Source organism: Microcaecilia unicolor, chromosome 4 (assembly GCF_901765095.1).
Source record: "Microcaecilia unicolor chromosome 4, aMicUni1.1, whole genome shotgun sequence".
NCBI classification, from domain to species: Eukaryota; Metazoa; Chordata; class Amphibia; order Gymnophiona; family Siphonopidae; genus Microcaecilia; species Microcaecilia unicolor.
In genome coordinates, this window is record NC_044034.1 from 329,266,705 (window position 1) to 329,288,840 (window position 22,136).

The following is a 22,136-nucleotide window of genomic DNA, read 5'->3' on the forward strand; positions in this document are numbered from 1 at the left end:
CAAGCTGGAGCTTTCAGGGATTGGAGGCTACGGTTGGGTGTCCCATGGTGAGGCGGGTGAATGGAGTTCAGAATTTAAAAGATTGCCTCTGAGTTGCAGGGCTTTTCCTTCTCCTCGGAGGTGGCTTTCCTTCCCTCTCCTGGTGTAAGAAGGGGCTCCAGGGACTTGGGTTGTGGTTGGAGGTTTGGAAGCCTTTGTCGCAGCGGGCAGCAACCCGAGCTTCTGGGTCTCGTGCTCATAGGGGATGAGCTGAAAATTAAATGTTTGTGTCAGGTGACCAGGTTCAAATAAGGCACGGAGGTCCATGCTGGCTAAGGTGGGACTATGTAATGTCATACCACTTTGCTGAGAGGGCGAGTAGTCAGGGGAGGAAATGATTTCTTGACAATATTTTGTGTCACTTGGGTTAAGTCTCTGTTTCATTGTGGGTTGCATAATATCAAACATATAAACAGCAAGTGACCGACTCACCTGCAAATGCGCAGTAGAGACTTCCCTCTCTGTTCCGCCCTCGCGTCAAGACGTGATGACATCAGAGGGCGGAACAGAGAGGGAAACGGAGTCGGAGTCACTGTCGGACGCTGCCGCCTGGAAACGAACATCGCACGCACCAACCTCCACCCTCCCCCCCATCACTCCTGCCCTCTTCTGCATCGGGCCCCCTGCACTGACCTGACAGCGCCTCTCACCTCCATGTGGAGAGGCACTGTCAGGTCAGTGCAGGGGGCCCGGCACGGAGGGGGGAAGGAGCGGCGGCGAGGAGGGTAGCTGGAAATCTCACCTGTTTTTACGGGCTTAACGGCTAGTTATACAATAAAGAATTCGTGGCCTTGTGTTATACCATATTCATTGATCTTACTCATTTTGTAATAATGTATTTAAGTGGGGTAAAAAGATATGGGGGGGGGGGGTTATGGAGGTGAGGGTCCCCCATCTCTGAAGTTATAACTGATGAGGCCTGGATTTATACGTTTATGGAATGAATGGAGATGTCATTTTGTAGGGAGTGGGGCATTAACCTAGTGGTCAGGACAGCAGCCTGAAATCCAGGGGAACCGGTACAATTCCCAGTATAGCTCCCTCTGAATCTGGGCAAATCACTTAATCCTCCATTACCCCAGGTACAAAATAAGTTACTTATAAATAATATGTGAACCACTTTGATTGTAACCACAGAAAGTGGTATATCAAATCCACCTTCCCTTTCCTTCTTCTAGTAATCCAAACTCCATTTTCATGCGTGTAATGGGGTAACTGGGGCCAGATTAGTTACCTCAGTGCTAGCTCTAAATCCATTCCCCCCTTTGCTGGTCCAGGCTGCCTCTAGCTTCTACCCCCAGCCATCATTATTATTATTATAATTATCATAATTGAACAAGACAAAAATTAAACGTGATCTTAACAAAATGAAGCATAAAAAGAGCAAGACATGATTTGAATATTTATATTTTTTATTTAACAAACGTGTTTCTACTTTTTTTTTTTTTTGCCTTTTTCTGAGCACGTACACAAATTACATTTAACGACAATAACCAGTTACTCTCCCATTACAGACGACCCTGCATCCGACTCCCAATTCATGGCGCCAGCCTCAAGCCCAGGCTTAAATAGCTGAGCCATCAACACATTGAACCCAATCCGTTATTAACATCCTTTCCTTAATAATATGCTTCTTTACAAGGATAACCTTGGGATTCGTGTAAGTGCAAAGTTCGAGTGTTTCGGAACATCAAAGACCACGTTTACAATCACTGTTTCTCGACTGGAGCTGTCAGACCCAACCCCCAGCCTTGTTGTATCAGAGTGTGATCAGATGGCGCTTAATAACGAGCAGCTGTGAATTGCATTGATAGAGACAGAGGAGAGGGGGGGCACCTCGTACTAGGTTTTGTCGTTTGAGTGAAAAGGGGGAGGAAGTTGCAGTAGAGCCGAAAGAGTTTACGTTATAATCGTCATGCCAACCTCTGACAAGATCTGGAGCTGTTTCAGCAGTACATTTTGCTGTCCTTTAGCAGGTTATTCATTAATTATGGTGATTTTGTGGCTTTAAGAGCACTTAGTCTCTCGGTGGGGGTGGGTATGATTATCCTTATTACTTGAATGACATGGGTATTTTCTTCTTCAGACTAGAAAATTGTTTTCGGTATTACCTAGTGGACTCCTCAGAATTTGTATGACTTTATGCGGTTGCCCCTCCCCTGGTAATGGTATAACAATTTTTCACTGAATCTTCAGTATTTCTATTATCTCTAAACTTCATGAGAGCTTCCTATTGGCTATACTTGCCTATATGATGGACTAAATGATTTATGATGCCTATAACAAAACCACTAACTTGGGAGCTCTAGAAAAAGTATTAACTGGTCAAATTTTCTTAACTCTGTTCTTTTTTTGAAATTTTTATCTAACCCCCTGTGTGTTATTCTCCAGCCTACAAAAGGAATTGGTGAATAGCATTTCTCATCTGCTACTTCTTCCTCTGGTGGTTCTCCTCTGCAGTCAAAACCATGCAGGTCCTCATTTGTAGGACTTCTACAAGGTCTATAATGGGGGATGCCCAAACTGCTCTTTGCCTATGGCTCATTTAAAAGGTTAATCCTGCCCTGTTTTATGGTGGTGCTTCATATAAATAGGTGAGGTGCTATAATTCTAGAACAGGGTACACTATGAAGTGTTTCATTCCGGTAATGTAATGGTGACTAGCAGACTACAGAGGATCCTAGTTCAATGCAAGGCGGAGGCTGTGCTCACTAGTGTAATACCCAGTGTACCTGAAGTAACTCACTTTGAGCTACTACTGGGGAGTTATGAGCAAAATCCGAATAGCTAGAGTTCTGCATGACTTTTCCATTTCTGTCTGCCCTGCCCTGGTCTCTCTCATACTGTGTAAGTATTGCTGAAATGCTTAACGACAGGTGAACAATCCTGTTATAGTGGGACAAAGTTAGTAGTAGGTTTGGGGAGGAGGGGGAAAGCAGGTTAGTTTCACCTTATACTTGAGCCGTCCCTCCCCACTCCCCTGAAAAAAAAGTCCAGTTTAGTGATATCACACCTACAGGAATGGTGACTTTGTAGGCATACTGGTCTATCTTGTGTTCCCAAATAGGGTTTATTTTGTATGTACCATGACAAGAAGAAACCTCACTGGTGGTAAGTTGTGAACAAATTAGGACCTCAAGCCTGTTGCTATTATTTTTCTTTTTATTGGGCAAAAAGTGTTTCTTTTAGAGATTCTATATGTCTTTATATTACACAGGATTTTTACCAGACCTGTGTGGGACTAAATCTGACTTGTGTGTGTCAATCTCAGACCACACAAGCTGTTTCAACTTCTGTATAGACAGTTGAATTCCAGATGTGAACAACACAACTCTTCAAGTGTTATTTTTTATAGGGAACAAGACCTAGGTGTTGTTGTAGACATTACACTGAGATTTGCCAAGTATGTGGCGGTGGACAAAAAAAGCAACCAGGATGCTAAGAATTTCTTAGGAGAAAGGGATGCAAAATAGACCAAAAATATTATAATGCCTCATATCATTCCATAGTGTGACCTCACACAAGTATTATGTTCAGTTCTGGTCGCCGTATCTCAAACGTATAGTGGAATTAGAAAAGGCTCGAAGAGCGACCAAAATAAGAGGGGATGGAACTGCTCCCTTATGAGGATAGGCTAAAAAAATTAGGGCTCTTCAGCATGGAAAAGGGATGGCTGAGGGGGGATGTGATTGAGGTCTAGAAAATCCTGTGTGGATGGAGGTGAATCAATGTTTCACATATTCAAAAAAAATACAGAGACCAGGGGACACTTGATTAAATTGCTTGGCAATACTTTTAAAATAAAAGGAAATAGTTAAGTTCTGGAACTCGTTGCCGTAGGATATGGTAATGGTAGTTGTCGAAACCTTTTTTTGTTTTAAACCCAGATACAAGTTCCTGGAGGAAAAGTCTATAATCTGTTATTGAGATGGGCATAGGGGAAGCCACTGCTTGCCCTGGGATTGGTAGCATAGAATGTTGCTACTATTTGGGTTTCTGCCAGGTATTTGTGACCTGGATTGGTCACTGTTGGAAGAAGGATACTGTGCTAGATGGACCATTGGTCTGACCCAGTACGGCTATTCTTATGTGGATTGTTCAAGGATCTTCCCTTTTTGGAACCTGAGGTGCAGGACTTCCATGAGGAGACGGACTAAGAATATTGGAAACATTAAAGCAGTGTGGCACATTAGAGATGGGTGGTATTTTAGGACTTTAGCTGATCTTGTAGCCTGCATTCTGGATGTAAAAAGGGAAAAAAATGAGGCAGGGAACATCTTAAACTCCTCAGTTTGAACTTAAACTCCTCAACATGTATATGTTGGAAGAGAGGAGGGAGAGAGAAGACACAGAGATGTTTAAATATCTCAAGAGCATTTATGTACAGGAAGAGAGCCTTTTTCAAATGAAGGAGAGCTCTGGAATGAGGGGGCATATGATAAAGTTAAGAGGGAACAGGCTTAGGAGTAACCTAAGGAAGTATTATTTCACAGAAAGGGTGGTGGAGGCGTGGAATGGCCTCCCGGTGGAGGTTGTGGAGTCAAACTGTTCCAGAATTTAAAAGGCATGGGATAAGCATGTGGGATCGCTTAGGAACAGGAAGAATTAGGCGTTAGAGGATGGGCAGACTGGATGGGTCATATGGCCTTTTTCTGCCGTCCTGTTTCTATGAGACTACCCCTTTGAAAATGTGTTCAGTATATGACTTTGATGTGGCAGCCCAAGGTCTATGTGAATGACAGGGTGCTTCCTATGACAGTGAAGCAGGAGCAGTCACGCTTGAGCTTCTAGTGCCTGGGTATCAAGAGTGATATTTTGTGCTACTAAAGGATTTATGGCAGGATAGAACAGGCGAACAGCAGGTCTGTGTGGGCTAAAAGGAAGGTTGGCTCTGAAATGAACAGATGGGGTGCAGGACTAGGCAGCTCATGCCTGGCACCCAGTACAAATACTGATGTTCATTCCAGCATAGTCATCTGACCATAACTGTTTTTCTGTGACATAAAATAGGTTCCTACTGTCCAGGGTTTGTTCGGATCGGGTGGGGGTGGTGCACAATGATTTGTGTAATTATCCTGTCTAACCTAACCAATTATGTGATAGGGCAGGAGGAGAAGAACTTGGAAAAGTCACCTGGCTCATATCTTTGCTTTAAAACTGCTTTAGAAATTGAGACCCAGCAAAACAGGTTCTTTCTTTCAAAAGTAAATACTAGATTTTCTTTTTCTGAAAAATAAACTTTTTGGTGCATGATTTCTAGATCAGCTGGGGACAGATGACAAGCAGCAGGTGCTGGAGAATAACACCAAGTGTGCTACTTCATTAGCAGAGGACCCTCGGGTAAGAAGGAAGGACCATTGGGGACAGGCATTGATTGTAGCTTGGTGTGACTGTATTATATCTGGTTCCTGTTCTTTTACCCTTACCCCCGCTCCCACTTTGTGTAAACTGCATTGAGTGTCTGAGTTGTTGCCTCTAGTTCTGCAAGTCACTCTTATTTGAAAGAGCTATGTGGCCACCAGGTGTCGCCAGAGACCACCTGAGAGCCTTCTCACTGTGGGGATGCCAGCACATGTTTAACACCATAAATGTTTTTCTGTGACATGGAGTGAGTTGCTCTGTGACCACCCTTTTCTCCCCTCCCATACTGCTTGCTAGCAACATGTTACTTGCATTAGTATGTAGCTGGCCCATGTTTGTAGACGTATTTGTTCTGCAAATTTCAGTACTGTCGGTCCCTGTCCAGGGTCTGTTTGGATGTGGGGTGGGCAGCCAGGGTAGTCTTTTGGATCCTTTTCCCTCTGACTCGTTCTCCTTTTGAGCCCCTCACAAAAGATGTTTGCAATTTGAGTGCAGTCTTCTCCCACACTGTCCCACCAATGTACCTGGGGAAGAGAAAGGGAACTAGAATGAACTTTTGAGAAGAGCTTGAACTAAAAGTGAACTTGCCTTCAGGTACAGATAAGTACCAGCCAGTGTCATAGACTATCATTTTGGGTGGGCCCAGTTAGGATGGGGAGGGACTTCAACCCCCCCCCCCCCTACACACACAGCGTCTTCGCTGGTGCAGTGTGACACATTGTTGCCTGTGCTGGCCCCACAGGCTTAACCTCTGCTGCATCCAGAAAACAGGAAGTGATGCCAAGAGTGGGATGTGGCAGAGAAGCCTGAGGGGCTGATGCTGGCAGTGGGTGAAGATGCTGAGATAGAGGGAGGTGGGATGCTGGGGGGGGGGGGGGGGTGAAGGAGAGAGCAGAGTGAGGTGGCTGCCACAAACTTTTTAAATGGGCCACTCAGGGTGGGCTTGTACCACCCAAAGCTATGCCAGTGCAGGGAAGCATTTGTTCCGTGGTCCTTCTCCCTCTAAATGGGAGTCTAGTTTTAGTATGTGGTCAATGGGAAGTGCAGAGGTAATGAGCTGGTTATATTGACTTTCAATCCCTGGTGGCTTTTACTGTCCTTTATCCAGGTTGATGATATCTTGAGCTACAGACTGGATCTTCCTTCCAGAGACCCATCTACAAAATGGAACCTGTCATATGAGAAGCCAGTCCAGGGTGAGTTCTCCTAGGTCTCTGATTCTGACTGGTGGTTTTGTAGCTTACAGGAGGGGGAGGGATGTTGTAGTTCTGTGCTTTTAACATGTGGCTAATACGAACATTCCTTTGTATTCTTCATCTGTAAGGCCTATGCAGAAGATGGATATCTTACACACTCCTTTTATGATTTTGAATGTTGCAAGGTGAATGTTGATTTAAGGCCACTTTGTGCACTCCCCTTACACACCAATCTTCTTGGAAAGGCTGTGGCACAGAATCTCCCCCCTTTTCTCCCTTCACTCTGCCAGCCTTATGTACTTAAACTTTGCCTAAGGTCCAGCATCCTCCTGTCTTCCACATCTGGCCAGCACGCCAACATCCCCAGTCTTTGCTTTACTTTCAGTACCCTTTTTCTGCAGCCTCTTTCTGCATTTTCTCTACCACCCATCTCCTCTGCCGGTTAAATGTCCATTTTCTCCTCCCCCTAGTTAATGGTGGCAGTTCCATGCTTCCTTATTCCATGCTGGCACAACAACCATTAAAACACATTCTGCATGAGAACAGCAGTTAAGTACCAGTTTATGGGGAGGGAGTGTCTCCTCCTTTTTAATACTTGTAGGTGCTGTGCTGTGGAGGAGTAGCTTAATGGTTAGTGGAGTGGCCTGAAAACCAAGGTTGAAGGGTTAGATCCCCACTGCAGCTCCTTGACTCTGGGCAAGTCATTTAACCCTTCATAGCCCCAGGTATAAAATAAGTACCTGCATATAATATGTATACTGCCTTTCTGTGCTTACAATCAAAGCAGTTTATCAAATCACTTTCCCTTTCTTTTAAAGTGGATGCATGGTTCCAAAGGCGCTTACAGGCTTTGAGGGTGTGTCCCCCACCCTCGGACATTCTGGCATCCTAGATGGATCATCTGGTTCAATCAAGGGTAGCTGGACCTTGGTTTGGAGGCACATTGATAACTTTCCTTAGACAGGAAGAGTGGAATACCTTTCTTTCACCTTAAATTTCTATTCTGTAACAATACACTTCAAAGATCATTAACAGGAAGGAAGCACTTCTGTGCTGACAGTCCATCCAGTTGATAGAGGTTCATTTAGATTTGAGTAACTTGCTGTAATATCCCTATGGGGTGCTCCAGCAAAGATGGTATAGTCCTTCAGTCTGCATAGCCTAGTGTGACCCTTTCTATAGGGCACACTGCTTAGTAGGATCCTCCTGAAAGCCTAAAATCATCGGGTGAGGCTTGGTGTGATGGAAAACTAATGACACTAGCTCAGTCATGACTTGCTTACTTCCATTTAATGATGTCAATGTTGCTATTAAATTCCAGTTCTTGAGTAACCTCATGCAATAGAGAAGTCATGGGAACATAGGACTATCGAGAGAGAACCCTTGGGGGTCAAGACAAATGATTCTTCCCCTATTAGCCTATGAACAGCAACAGGAGTCAGGATGTGGCGATAAACTGCTAACTGGTTCCATGTTGATGCAGAGCTTAATTATCTCTAGGCTAATGGGTTTTGTACAGTTTGTCTAGTCACTTCATCAAGAGGACAATTGGTCTAATAGCACTTAGTCCAATGCTACGTTTTGGCTAATAAATGGACTGACATCTTAGACAGATTTTATTTAATTTCAAATGTCTAAAGGATAAGTAGCCTAATGTTAGAGATGCAGCAGACATATTATGCCTGTGAGAATGGTACTCAGTAGTCCTTCCTTCAAAGGACATTAGCAGTTCTTTGGTATTTAAAGTGGTTGGTAATAACAAGATGTGTTAAATCTTATGACGCAGTAAACTGCAACCAAGGTATAACATGGCCAGTGCTTTTGCTCACCGTTTTTATAACGTGTAATTTTCTGCACATTGTAAAACGAAGAAATGGCGTTTGTGATTTGGGAAAAACTGGTTGCCAAAGGCTACCTGTTATATCTCCAACACAAGCAAACTATAAAAATATCTGGACATGATAGATTCTGATGTCAATGGTGTCGGTCTCTAGTTTGTCAACAGCAGACAATTGCAGAAAGACACATTGGATGATCTATAATGTGAACCAACCAGAAACTGACTAAGTGAAGGCAGCCATAAAGAAGTGCACAAGCAGTAATGACAAGCTAGCAGAAGTGGTCCAAGCAACACTTAACAGCTTCATCTTCCAATGAGTGTCTTGAACAAGTCCATAAAGACCACCATACAGAACCATCTACACTGGCAGGCTTGACTATTCTCCAGCATTCACACTTCATTTTTTTTTTTTTTTAATGAGAACCTTTTTTTTTCTTAAGAATTAGGATGCTGGATGTGATAAGTCCCTTCCTTTACGATGGTTGCTAATGTTTGAAAGCAAGCAAGGCTTGGTACTAGATGGGATGGTACTTTTCAAAAACAGTTTCCACCATGTTTTACTTGATTGTGTTCTATTCATGCTCCAGTTGGCCTTGATAGAAGCAAAAAGATGACCGTAACTCCTTGGGAAGCATTACCAGAACTCATAATGGCTGTCTCATCTGGGATAAAGCATTCAGGAAGATATAGGGCTATATATGGCATCTAAAAAAAAAACTTAGCACTGAAAAAAATCCACTTAAGTATTCTATAAAACATGTCAGTTCAGTGCAGTTTATGGAATTAAACAGTGCATTTTTTTTCTAGCAAAAAAGGTGCCGGTACTCAAATGCCAGGCCACCCTTCAGGGGTCGGTGATCACTGAGGGACCCACCCCACAATAGCCAGGCCCCTGCAACCAGTCACAGAATCTTAGAAGGCAGAATTGGTGTGTAGAGCCTGAGCTCTTTCATTAAAACTTGGGGACCATGGGTCAATTTTGGCAGACAAAATGGAAAAGGTACTGGTACTCAGTACCCCCTCAAAAAAAAAAAAAAAAGCCCTGGAATTAACACTTAAGCAGAGAGGTCATGTGCAAATGCCCCCACTTATGTGGAGAGCACCGTTCTATAATTGCACAAGTAACTCAAAACCATGCCCATGAACTCCCATTTCCACGCCCCCTTTATTGGGCCACATCTAAATTTTAGGCACAGATCCCACAACTAAATTTATGTGCATAAGTTCCAAATAAATTTAATACTAGTAAATGTTTAAGTCAATTAGCACTAATTGGCTTACAAATTACATGCACAAATTGTTTACGTGTGTGTGCAATTTGTTTTAATAGAATCAGTGGGATAGGGACTTGGGGGAAATAGGTATGCAACTGAAAAGGATTTTGGCATTGAAATTTGGTAGTTCACAGCTCTGGCACTTCTATAACTGAATTAACACCAGCTTGACTTGAGCTGGTACAAGAACTTCCTGCAGAAGCAGATGACCTCATTTAGTTGTGATGTAATAGACCAGTAGATCTGATGACATCAGTTGTTCCCTTCCAATTTGGTCAGATAATGCTCATGTTGAGCTGGGTGAGCCACCAACCAGAATACAGTTGAATCTTGGCATTGAAGATTGGCTGTGCTTGTTTTTAACTGAATTGCAGAAGGAGCACCAAGAAGTGGAAAGCTAACCTAAGTGCATTAAGGCAATCAACATAACTGAAAAAAATTAGAATGTCATGAAGAGCAGATCTTCCCATGTGCTCTCACTCTAGATTTTCATCTGTGGCATAGAGCAGATCTACTATTTAGCCAACTTTGTACTTTTTAAGGGTTTAATCTGGAAAAGATATTACTCTTGAACTTGTATGAATCTGCTTATGTTCTTTAGGCCAATTATAGCATTAGCCATTGTGCACTTTAGATGAGAGGTCATTAGACCAATTGTCCATTAGATGAACGGGAATTGAACCAGTTGCAGTGCACTGTAGGCTAATAAATGTGATCACTGCGGTTCTCAAGTGCATGTGTACATGGCTTTATACTCAGAGAGGAGCAGGAGCCACCCTCAGACTTGGTTCTCCTGCTGCTGTTCTATGGTAGCATTGAGTTTTAAAAACTCATGCAGTTTTGGAGTACAGATCTAATTATGTTCATGATTAGCACAAGAAGTGCCCATGTAAAGTCGGAACAAGTTTGATAGCTTGAGATGAACTCTGGCAGCAAAAAGACCCACTTTCTTTTCTGCATCCAAGGGGGTGGGGGGGGGGGGGGAGAGAGAAAGATAAATGAGTGGTTAGCTGCTCATCAAGTTCAAGGTAGGGGACTGGATTTGCAATCGTGGATTACCCTTTTGGTTTTGACTACTGTCTTTGCTCAGTTTATTTTTCTTATGTCACTGACCTCTGCTTTGATGAAATTCCTTTTGTTTTCTACATAAAGTGGAGTAGTGGCCTAGTGGTTAGAGCACTGGTCTTGACATCAAGAGGTGGCTGGTTCAAATCCCACTGCTGCTCCTTGTGACCCAGGGCAAGTCACTTAACCCTCTATTGCCTCAGGTACAAATTTAGATTGTGAGCCCTCCAGGGACAGAGAAATATCCAGTGTACCTGAATGTAACTTACCTTGAGCTACTACTGAAAAGGTGAGAGCAAAATCTAAGTAAAAAAATAAATGTTTGGTTGTAAACTGTTTTGTCACTTCTGAGAAGCAGTATAGCAAATAAAGAACAGGCAAAGAGCAGTAGTAGAGATGGAAGGTGCAGGCATGTACAGATGAACGAAAGTGGCTAAAGAATAGCAGGCAAGCTTATTTTGGAGGTGGGGTAAGAAGCAGGTAAGAATTTATACTGTGACATACAGAAGAGGGGGAGTGAGTTTTGGTGGGGCAAATTAAGGGAAGGAAGGCCGATGCAGGGAGAATTCTTGGTGGCAAAATGTAAGAATGGCAAAGGTCCAATAAGGACGAGGAATGACCTGATAGAGACGCAGAGAAATGGGAGGATGGAAACGAGGATAGACATTTGGTCCCTGGCAGTGGGCTAGATGCACTGCTGTTTCATGGTAGGCAGTTTATCTTAGTAGTACTATGACAAATTGCTTATAGACAGGTGGAGATGTTTAAAAAAAAAAAAAAAAAAATGCCCAACAGTAAGGCGCATCCACACATGATGTGGCAACAGAAGGGCAAGTAGTCACTTGCCGTCTAGGTTGGCAGAACACTTTCTGCACACTGCAATACACTTGTCCATTTTAAATATAAATTCAGGTCTATCTCTTGCAGATATCGAAGAAGAGCTGAACTGGTCTCTGAAGAGAAACAAGGAGCTGACCAGCCGCATTCATGAGCTGGAAGACTTCATGTGTGCAAAGGTACTGGAAAGACGGGCAGCATTAGCTGTGCTGGTAAAGCTATGTTAAGGTTTCAGCAGAGGAATGAGGAATAAGGATTGCAGAAGGTGCATTTGTGGAACTGAGGCTCAGATTTTTGCCTTGGATGATTCAGTGTTGTACCAAACCTGTTTGAGGAATGTAGCTTTTGTTGTCCTCCCGTCTTGAAGGTGAAAGATTCTGGTTCCCAGAGCACATTCTGTGACAAGCTGAAGCAGGAGTTGGAGCAGTCTCTGAAGGAGAAAAGACAAGCGGAGGGAAGAGTGCAGAAAGCAGAACAGAGCATCAGAGACCTGAAGCATGAGAGTAAGACCCTGGAGTACACAGGGTGGATTAGGTGAAAGGAGTTTGGATTTAGCTCCCCTTTTCAGTAGGAGTGGGCAGCCAAAATTTTCCTTTCATATTTCTGGGAATGTGTGTGTGGGGTCTTCTGAGATATCTAAAAATGTGTGCTGTTGCCCCACTGGCTTGCTCATGCATGACACTTTGTGGCCTATTGGGTTAAAAGTGCACATTGTATGTACTGTTAAGATCAAACATGAATGCATGGGCTTTTTTTTGCTTCATTTTGATTTAATGACATCCAATGGCAGCCCATTGCTAACTTTTTTTTTTTTTTTTTTTATAGTTTTATAGTAGTAGTAATTTAAGTTGTTTACTACCTACCATACCTAAATGTTAATTTTGAGGGGGTTTTTGGAACATGTACTTTTCAGAATATTTCTGGGTGGGCAATGAGTAAATGTGTACATAAATATAACCATTGTCCTGACTCTTGGAAGTTTCTCTTCTCCCCCCCCCCCCCCCCCCCCAGTGGCTATTTTACAGAAACGTCTACAGCAAGCGGAGAATCCATCTCCAGGTTCCTTATCTTCAGGGACTCCACCTTTACTATCACCATTGCCACCAGCTGCTGGCTCCATAAGGTAAGACCGTTTTTTTTATGTACCTTGGACTGCTGCCAGGGCAGGTGTTGGGAGGATCAGAGAGGGTTCTCACCTTTTGATGTTTTCCTTGCTATTCATCAGGTCACACGTCTTAGTGACTCAGAGGCCTTTGAGTCTGTGGAATACATTACAAATCTCAAGGGGCTATGGAGAAGAGGACAGTCTCACAACTGTGAGTGGTGCGTATTGGTGACTTCTGGCATACCCCAAGGTGTGACAGGCTTCAGGGATATTCTGAGGCGAGGGGATGTCAGCTACTCATCACCTAAAAATGCTTCCGTCAGTCTGTCTAGTGTCATTGATTTTGAGGTACCACTTTTCTGTGGTATTACCAAAGCATTCTATTTTGTATAAATTATGCAGCTACTTTCTCTGTCCCTATCAGGTGGGTTCACAATCCAAGTCTTTCCATCTAGGACAATGAAGGATTAAGTGACTTGCCCAGAGTGGTTCTCCACCTATTAAACTAACCATAACACACACACTGGGCAGCATCTAGGGTTCTCCCTCTTTTATGGGTATAACCAGCCTTCAATACCTAGATGCAGAGCAGATAACACACACGTACCACACGCACCCCCCCCCCCCCCATATAGTAAGTTCAGAGGAGTGGGTCACAGAACAACTTTGTTAAAATTTTGTTTTTGAAGCCATGGTAGGAGTCTCCATACAGGAGAGTATTCTGGTTGACTTTATTTTTTTTTTTTTCTTGGTTCTAAGAGTAGGATTTAATTTAACTTTCCAGGCGGTTCCTACCACCTGAAGCAGCATGCCATGACTGAGATTCTGCAAATGATACGTCATGGTGTTCCACTGAAACCAGTCACCCCTTGCAAAAAGGTGAGTTCTCAAAGGCAGTGGCATACCAAGGGGGGGGGGAGCGGTGGGGGCGTTGCACGCTGCTGAGGGGTGCCACGGTGCACACCTGCTCCTCCAAATTCGCTAAACTTCATTCGCTGCAGCTCCCTCTGCCCCGGAATAGGTTACTTCCTGTTCCGGGGCAGAGGGAGCTGCAGTGAACAAACAAAGTTTAGCGAACTCGGACGAGCAGGCTTGCGCCGCGGTGTGCACCCAGGGGGGAGGGGCGGCGCATTGGCGCTCCGCCCTGGGTGCCATCGAGTCCAGGAACGCCACTGCTCAAAGGTACTTATTGAGAGGCGCAAGGCCTATGTTCTTTCATGCTTTCCACAACATTAATCTAGCCCTATGGACATTGGGTATCAGAATACTGGGGGAGGCATGTGGAATAAAGGACGGCTGAAGGGGGGAAAATAGTCAGTGAAGAGGGAAATGACTAGAAACAAAACTATAGGGAAATGGAGTTAACAAGAAAGGGGGTGGACGGAGAACAGAAGCTGACAATGAGGTCGGCACTAGCACCTTTAGGACACCCTTAAAATAAGCCTGACCAAACCCTCACCTGCAAAGACATGGATGGTCCCACTGCATCTCCCCAGATATAAAGGCTATTCAAATTGTAATCATTAGATACAAGCCCACTCAGATCCTGTGCTGCCATCACAACAGCAGTAAGTCCAAACTTTTACCCCTGATTTGCCCCAGTGACACAAATATGCCCAGATTCCCTCAACATCTCGTGATAGTGTCATCTAAGTGCTGATGCTGCTCCCCACTCAAAAGTGCTTGCCCAAACATCCCTACCCATCTTTTCCTCAAGGTTACCTAGTTCTCCCACCCCTTCTTCAACTCTACCTGTTTGGCAGGGAAAAGGGTACTTACTCCTAGCTTGCCCAGTGCCAGCAAAACTGTGCTAATAAGTGTACTTGTGGTGGTCTTTTCCTCAAAGAAGAGCGACCAAAATGATAAAGGGTCTGGAACTCCTCTTGTATATAAGAGGAAAGGCTAAAGAGGTTAGGGCTCTTCAGCTTGGAAAAGAGATAGCTGAGGGGGTGGGGGGAGAGCATGATTAAGGTCTACAAAATCCTGAGTGGTGTAGAATGAGTAAATATGAATCAGTGTTTGTTTTTTGTTTTCACTTTCAAAAAGTACAAAAACCACGGGACACTCGATGAAATTACATGGAAGTACTTTTAAAACTAGGTGAAATTTTCACCCAAAGAATAGTTAAGCTCTGGAACTCCTTGCTAGAGGATGTGATAAGTATATTTGGCTTTAAAAAAAAAAAAAGTTTGGAAAAGTTTAGTCTGTAATTGATGTGATTGAGACAGTGGCATAGGTACGTGGGGGCATGGGTCCCCATAGATTTGGCCCTGGCCCCCCCCTGCCCACGACCCTCTCGACCCGACCCCCCCCCCCCAACTGCCAACCAGTCGCTGGCGGGGGGGGGGGGGTGTGTGTCAAAAATAGGGGAGGGGATGTAGGCCCCACTGGGGTGGGGACTAAAATGTGCCCCTTCACCTCAGGCTCTGGACCCCCCTCCCGCTGAAGTCTGGCTACGCCCCTGAATTGAGAGACATCGGGGAAACTACTGTTTGCCCCAGGATTGTGAGCATGGAATCTTACTACTATTTGGATTTCTGCCAGGTACTTGGCCACTGTTGAAAACTGGATACTGGGCTAGATGGACCCTTGGTCTGACACAGTGTGCTGTTATGTTATGTTGAAGTTTGTGGTGTTGACTTCATGGGGATATGGCAGGGAAAGGTGGTAACTGGATTTAGCTTTTTTTTTTTTTTTTTTTTTTTCTCCCCAGTATGTCTGAGGCATGTGAACAAGGTTTCACAGCGCAGTTTTTTTTTTCTTTGTGTTCATGTCCAAACCAAAAAGTCGACAGAAGCGGCACTTATTTTTCTGTACCTAAAATATAAGCCTTGTTCAAATTTGTTTCCACTCTAAATTTTTGAGAGGTTTGCATTTAGGCACAGAAGAACAGGTGATATGTGCTATCAATGTCAGACGCACACGTTTGTTACTCAATACTGCCTTTAAAAGTTGCATAGGCTTTTTTCAGTTTGCTTAAGACAAAACCAGCACTTGTAAATGTGAGATAAGAAAATCCTGTCTGCACAATTTTCTTCACTATCCCAGGACTTCATGGTAAATCTCAACGTTGTGCATGTGTCAAAAGTGGGTGACATCCTCTGGTTATGCTCCTCTATATCTACAACTTAATCCATTTTTTTTCCAGTGGACCTCTGCATCAGGATGCAGATTACCTTTGTTAAATGCACTAGTGCAAGGGGTGTGAAATAACAAAACCCTGTTGAATAGAACATTGCCACACTAGTGGAATTCATTGCTGCTGAATAGTCAACAAATTTCTCAATATTCAGCATTTAAGAACGCTTATTAAAACATGATCTACCTTAATCTTTACCAGGTGCTTATAGTCTGCTCACACCTTGAGAGGTTCGGAGTGGATTAAAGAGAATTCAACAAGATTGCATTGGGAAGACAAGTTTCATAGCAAATTACAGAGCAGGTTAGTAGGTGGCTAAGTCAGTCTAATATATAGATGCAAGGAAAAGGACTTCAGTTTGACACTGGACATATTTAAAAAGATGTTGGAGAACCAGATTTACGAGGAGTTTGGTAATATGTATTTCCTGTATAGAACGGATTTTGAGGCTTTATGGAATTCAGCATAGCAGTTGATGAGCATTGGTGTCAGTAGAGTGTTTCAGAATTTGGCGGCTTGGTAATAACTGGATATTTGACGTATGTCTAGGAGTTGTCCTACCTCTTCTGACTTTGTGCACTGCATAGAACTCTCAGTGGACATTGTAGTACAGAGCAAAATGTAACATATATTACAGAATATCTAAAGTAGCTCATCGGCATACGTTTTAATACAACTTGCAGCTGTCTTGTGCACAGGTGTTTAAACTCATTCAGAAGTCCTTTCTGCATTGCTCAGCCTATAGAACCAGCATTCAACCATTGGTAACCCTACAGCTCAGTCAAAAGTTGGTTTCTGCATCTGGGGTGGGGGGGGGGGGGGGGGGGGGGGGGGAGTCTGTAGCTTTACATCCTTTTCACTGGCACAAGTACCCTTTTCCAAATATGTCATTTATTATATATGCAGAAAAAAAGCAAAACAGAATGTTATGAAGCACAACCTTATAACATACCAAAAATAAACATCCTCATGACAGCATGGATGCATCCTGTACAGACTCCAAGGTAGAACAGCAATAAAGCAGAGGGAAGCCTAAGTATTTCAGTCTCTAACAGGCTTCCACATCTGCAGCAATTTATCAAAAACACTTCAATTTGTTTTGCAAAATGTGGCTCAGATCTGTAAGTAGTACAAACACAATTCCACCATTCAAAGCAGAACAGATCCTTCCAGTGAACCAGAATAAGCTTAATAGCCAGAGCAGCCATTTCTAATAAAACATCAGATGATTTTAACAATGGACAGAACACAAAAGAACATCTCTACTTCAGCCCTGTAAACAAGGGCACTCGTACATCATATGCTTCAAAGTACCCAAAGCTGAGTGACAGGACCAGCACCAGCTGGAAGTATTGGTGTGAATCCTGCCTCTAGCGACCGCGTTTACCTTTGAACTTCAGGGCTATAGAGAGGGAGAGGAATGGCTATTTGTATTTACTAGAGCTTGGGTGGCAGAGGCGGGGCTAGTGCTGGGCAGAGTTCTACTGTCTGTGCCCTGAAAATGGCAGATACAAATCAAGGTAAGTACACAAAAAGTAGCACATGAGTTTATCTTGTTGGGCAGACTGGATGGACTGTGCAGGTCTTTTTCTGCCGTCATCTACTATGTCACTATTGGTGTGAATCCTACAGGCTCCAGAAGGTCCCCAAAAAACCTAAGAGGGCTAGAAAATACATGGATTGTTTAATGGAGGCTGCCCTGGACCTACAAAACAAATGATGCCAAAACAGCAGCTGGGGAGAGGTTCTATTCCTCCATCCAGACCTCGGCTGACAAGTTTTACAGTAACTACTGTATGTGGTCTACTATAGAAAGTTGCAGTAAATAGTTAATCTCCTAACAAAAACCATTCTCCAGGAGACAGCCTGTTTGTCCTGCATGGGAGGGGCAAGATAACTACCTTGTGCTCTTCCTACAAATTTTCTTTCAAACATATCCCAGATGATTGATTTGATCTAGGGAGCAATTTTTGCATTTAAAACAAGCTCCAGCTTTCAAACACATCCCAGACTATTAACTTTTAGTCTGAATATTAGGGAGCAATTTTGCATTGCTAGCTCCAGGCCAAAAGTGCCTGAGTGCCCTTATTTAAGCTGGTGGGTTGTTGATGCCCACATAGCTGTAAACAAGTTCTTCACCTGCTTCCCCCCCCCCCCCCCCCCACCTAATAGTTTGTTTTGGGGGAGGGGTTCCTTAACTGGCTTTTGCTGCTAGACTTTTTCTGCTACATTTTCCCCTGTCTACCATTAAATGGCCTTGCACCCCCCCCCCCCCCCCCCCCCACACACACACACACTTTTTTTTTCCTAGTCTTCTCCTCCTTCCCCTTATTACCTGCCACAGCTAACTGGCCTTGGGTACTTTACACCAGCTGGTTTCTCTAGACCTGGTCCTTGCCTTTGCTCCAGGTTGCTTTGTTCTCACAAGGATCCCAACAGCCAGCTACTATTTGTCATCCCTTAAAACATGGGGGTGGTGGCTGAAAAGGGCCATGTTGGGCATTCAGACTTTAGCCATAGCTTATAATTTAAGACTTCCTAGGGTTACCATATTTGTGGAGACAAAAAATAGGCGATTGCTGCCTTTGCTAAAGCAGTATTTAATCATAGCCTTTAGTTAATGAACACACATCAGTGACTGTCTACTGCTGTACTGTAAATCTACTTTTCAAGAAATTCCAGATTTGAGTCTGAGCCCAAGCGTACTTATCAACTTTGGCTGGCTTCTGAGATACATGTGTTCTTTGCATGACAAATTTCCTTTCACAGTGTAAATCAGCAAGGAAACGAGATCTGCAAAGCCTTTCTCTTTAGCACCCCCATTGACTAATAAGTCAGAGGTGATTTCTCTCATGTGGATAGATGTGTTGGTCATAGGCACATAAAAGAGGACATTGCCCTAAAAATTAAAAATCCCAGAGGACGTGTCTTAAGAGGATATATGGTAACTCTTAAGACTTATAATGTTAAACACTGAGGTTTCTTGAATCTGAGTTAGGACAGTAGGTGAAATGCAACAGAGAAGGCCTACCCATTCCAATTAGGCAAAACAGCCGGAAGACTTGTAGCTTTTGCCCAGATTAATGAAGACTGATGCCTGTCTGCAAGAGCTGCAGGCAGGGTTTAGATCAGTGACCCCATGATTGCAACAAAATAAAATGTTGACATACCCCCCCCCCCCCTCCCCAAAGGGACAGAATAATGCTGTACCTTTTAGAGAACTTACTTACATTCTGACCCCAAAAGCAGGTTTTGTGAATCCATTTGTGGCCAGGGGCAGTGAAAAAAGGCCTTATACCTTCAGGCCTGTTTTGGATCAGGTAAAACCATCTAGTGGCCATTTAATGAACGGAGTTGTAAGGGAGCTACGATAGGAATGTGAGCCATAACAAAATACAAGACAACAGAGAAAAAAATTATACTAAATACAAAGATACTGGTAACCAAGTCGGAAAGGAAGAGAACCATTGTAACAGTACCGGCTAAACCAAGGGCAGATGTGATCAATAAGTCCAATAAGTCTGGTTTCAGTGCTGTGATATCTGAAACCTGATTGTCCAGGATGGGAGGCAAGGATTCTTTCTGAAAGAGGTTAATGGCAAGAATGCTACCTTTTCAAGAACCTTGGACCAACACAAGTTTGGCACCAGGTTGATGATGGGGTCTAAGGTGGCCCCCTTTTTAAAGAATAAAGCGCATAATGGTGGTTATATATGTGTGTAGGTATACCTATATCCCTAAAATTTGTTTTTGATTAAAAACAGGCTACCTTATCACCATGTGACACACATCCTGTATCATCTCCAGACATGAGAGAGTGTATCCAAGAGAGAGGTCAACAAGAGGCACAAGAAGGAGCCAAGAGCCTTCAACCTGGTATGGACTGAACTGGAAGGCATGATTCCCACCTCTTGTACTTCTGTTTTAAGGGGCAATATTGAGACTCTTTCTGAGGCTAAGGCTGACTTATCTCCATCAATTTTGCAGATGTATCTTTGGAAGTTTCACGCAGCTGTTCTCCAGACCAAGGACAAATGCAAGGAGATGCAGGTCCTGAAGAGTGCAGAGATCAAGAACACTTTTTGGACTACAAGAACCTCAGTCTGAGGTAAGGAAGCAACAAGGCAGGGTCAGCGGATGGAGAATGTTTTTTCAAATTTCTGTTCTGAAGCATGGGGTGTGACTCTCCCAACTAGGGGAATGATTCTTCATGTTCTGGTTGGCATACCAATATAGTTTATATACCATCACCGGCCCCTGATGGGTCCAGTGCAGTTTACATCATCTCAAACAATCCAGAATAAACAAAATAGATATACTCCAGTATGACATTCAATTAAAACTTCATCATTGAATAAACATTAAATGTCGTAATTTTCTTAAGAAAAGAAAATAACTGTAATACTTATTTGGAGTACATTCTAATATTGTATCAAACTCTGAAAAGATGGTCTTTTAACTATCTTAACAAACCTTCAAAACCTATTGGAAGTAGTAGTATCAGCAAGTTATGTAACTCCTCAGAAAATCTGCCAAGGGAAACAGACCAGCTCGGTAATTAAGGAAGAAGTAAGGCTATAAATAGCCTGATAAAACAAAACAAAAAAAAAAAATCAAGTGATTTACAGAGTATTCTCTGCACCAGAAGCCAGTGCAACCTAGTTCTATCTAGTGAAATATCATATTTCTTAAGACTGAAAAGCAGCCTAATGGCAATGTTCTGAATCAATTGCAATTTACCTGGTAACTTGAAAGTTAAATTCAGATGGTGTACAGTGCAATAATCTGCGTGGAACAGTTAACATTTGAACAAGGGTATAAGCAGACTGGCTAAAATAAGACCTAAGTCTTTAATTTAAAAATAGAAGTAACATTTGAAAAAAGGGTAGAAGCAGATGGTCTTTGAACAAGAAAGGTATAAGCAGATGGTCTAAAATAAGACCTGATTAGTCCTTTGAGTTACAGATTAGTGTACGATGGAAAAAAAAAAAAGACAAATCCCAATATTATTCCAAGAACTTTCACTTTAAAGCAGTTTTGCAAGGCTGCTTGGGTGGGGGCTTCCACTTCTCTAAACCTGAATGTAAACTGATCACCTTCTTAAATAAAGGGATGGCTCAGGTTAAGTGCTTTTGCTTTTGGATTGGAAGTTGACCTCATTTTGCTTTCACCATAGGAAAGTGGGAAAGTCTGAGAGCAGTACTGATAACACTCAAAGTAGCACTACTGTGACCTGTGACTCCGAAGATAAGAAGGCCTGTTCTGTCAGTTTCCACAACTCTGAGCTCCCACAGCCATGGAGGAAGAGTATAGACCGTGGCCAGCTGCCTTGCAGTATGGCAGACATCCAGGGGCCCAGTAACAAGAACTGCATAGAAGGGCTTGTAAAGACCACCTCAGACCAGGAAATAGATGTGTTGGAGCCATGTGCAACATCTTCTACAGTTAGCATGGACTTGCTTGTCTATTAATCAGAGAATGTAAGAGTGGTCATGTTCTGTTGTCAATGAACCTATAGGCACACGTCAGGATGAGCTGCTCACCACCTGCTGCCCCTTGACTAGGCCTTCTTGGAGCAGACTTTTAATTTTTATAAGTATGACAGCTGTATGGCTTGTCATGAGGCAAACCCCAGCGTTAACCTTCCTGTATTCTCTCGTTGTTCTCGCAGAACTCCTATAACCTCTGTAAGAAAGGGGGGGGGGGGGTTGCGGGTCCCTGATTTCAAAGATGAAGAAAGCTTGGAGAGAGTTACTGAGGTGGTGGAGGCCTTCCCCTCTGTGTGTGTGTGTGTGGGGGGGGGGGGAATTGCCCTCCATTTTCCATTAATTGAGGCTTTCTTGACAAAAGTTAAATCCTTACCGTAGAGTGGAGCTGCTGGTGTGAACTTTTCTAATCTGTACTTCTCCAGCCTTATTCATGGGTTATAGGCCAGTACAAACCTCCAGATAAAGATAGTCTAGCACAATAGCACCTGTTTTTAAGCTTTGCAAAGCGTGTTTTACTTCATGTACCTTTCCTCATATGTATGTAACAAAGTATGCAATGTTTTTTAAACAATAAACAGTTTTACAGAATCTGCTGCCTTTTTTTTTGTTTTTGTTTTCAAGAGATGGTTTATGCTTGCATTAGGTAGTCTAGCCTCCCCCACCCCAATTCAGGGCTATGGAACCAGCCAGCAACAGCTCCTGGCTGGTTAGATAGTGTTGGCCAGCTAATCTCTATTCACCAAGAGAGCTGGTTATATTCAGTTAGTGCATAGTAGCTAACCGGGTATATC

The 22,136-nt window shown here is 43.3% G+C and overlaps 1 protein-coding gene across 1 annotated transcript; it reads left to right on the forward strand.

The window, feature by feature from the left end:
* Positions 1 to 1,863: 1,863 nt before the first annotated feature.
* On the forward strand, positions 1,864 to 21,573 carry LOC115468114 (shootin-1-like). Its single transcript, XM_030199639.1, has 11 exons — positions 1,864 to 2,015; positions 5,300 to 5,379; positions 6,509 to 6,596; positions 11,703 to 11,791; positions 11,980 to 12,115; positions 12,624 to 12,735; positions 12,838 to 12,935; positions 13,502 to 13,596; positions 19,621 to 19,732; positions 19,844 to 19,964; positions 21,033 to 21,573. The coding sequence occupies exons 1-11, from the start codon at positions 1,955 to 1,957 to the stop codon at positions 21,325 to 21,327; spliced, it is 1,287 nt and encodes a 428-aa protein (XP_030055499.1). The 5' UTR covers positions 1,864 to 1,954; the 3' UTR covers positions 21,328 to 21,573.
* The last annotated feature ends 563 nt before the right edge of the window (positions 21,574 to 22,136 follow it).

Coding starts and splice junctions, on each gene's coding strand:
- LOC115468114 (XM_030199639.1), top strand. CDS start 1,955: ATGCCAACCTCTGACAAGATCTGGAGCTGTTTCAGCAGTACATTTTGC. Junction 5,380..6,508: donor CATTAGCAGAGGACCCTCGG/GTAAGAAGGAAG, acceptor TCCTTTATCCAG/GTTGATGATATCTTGAGCTA. Junction 12,936..13,501: donor CAGTCTCACAACTGTGAGTG/GTGCGTATTGGT, acceptor TTAACTTTCCAG/GCGGTTCCTACCACCTGAAG.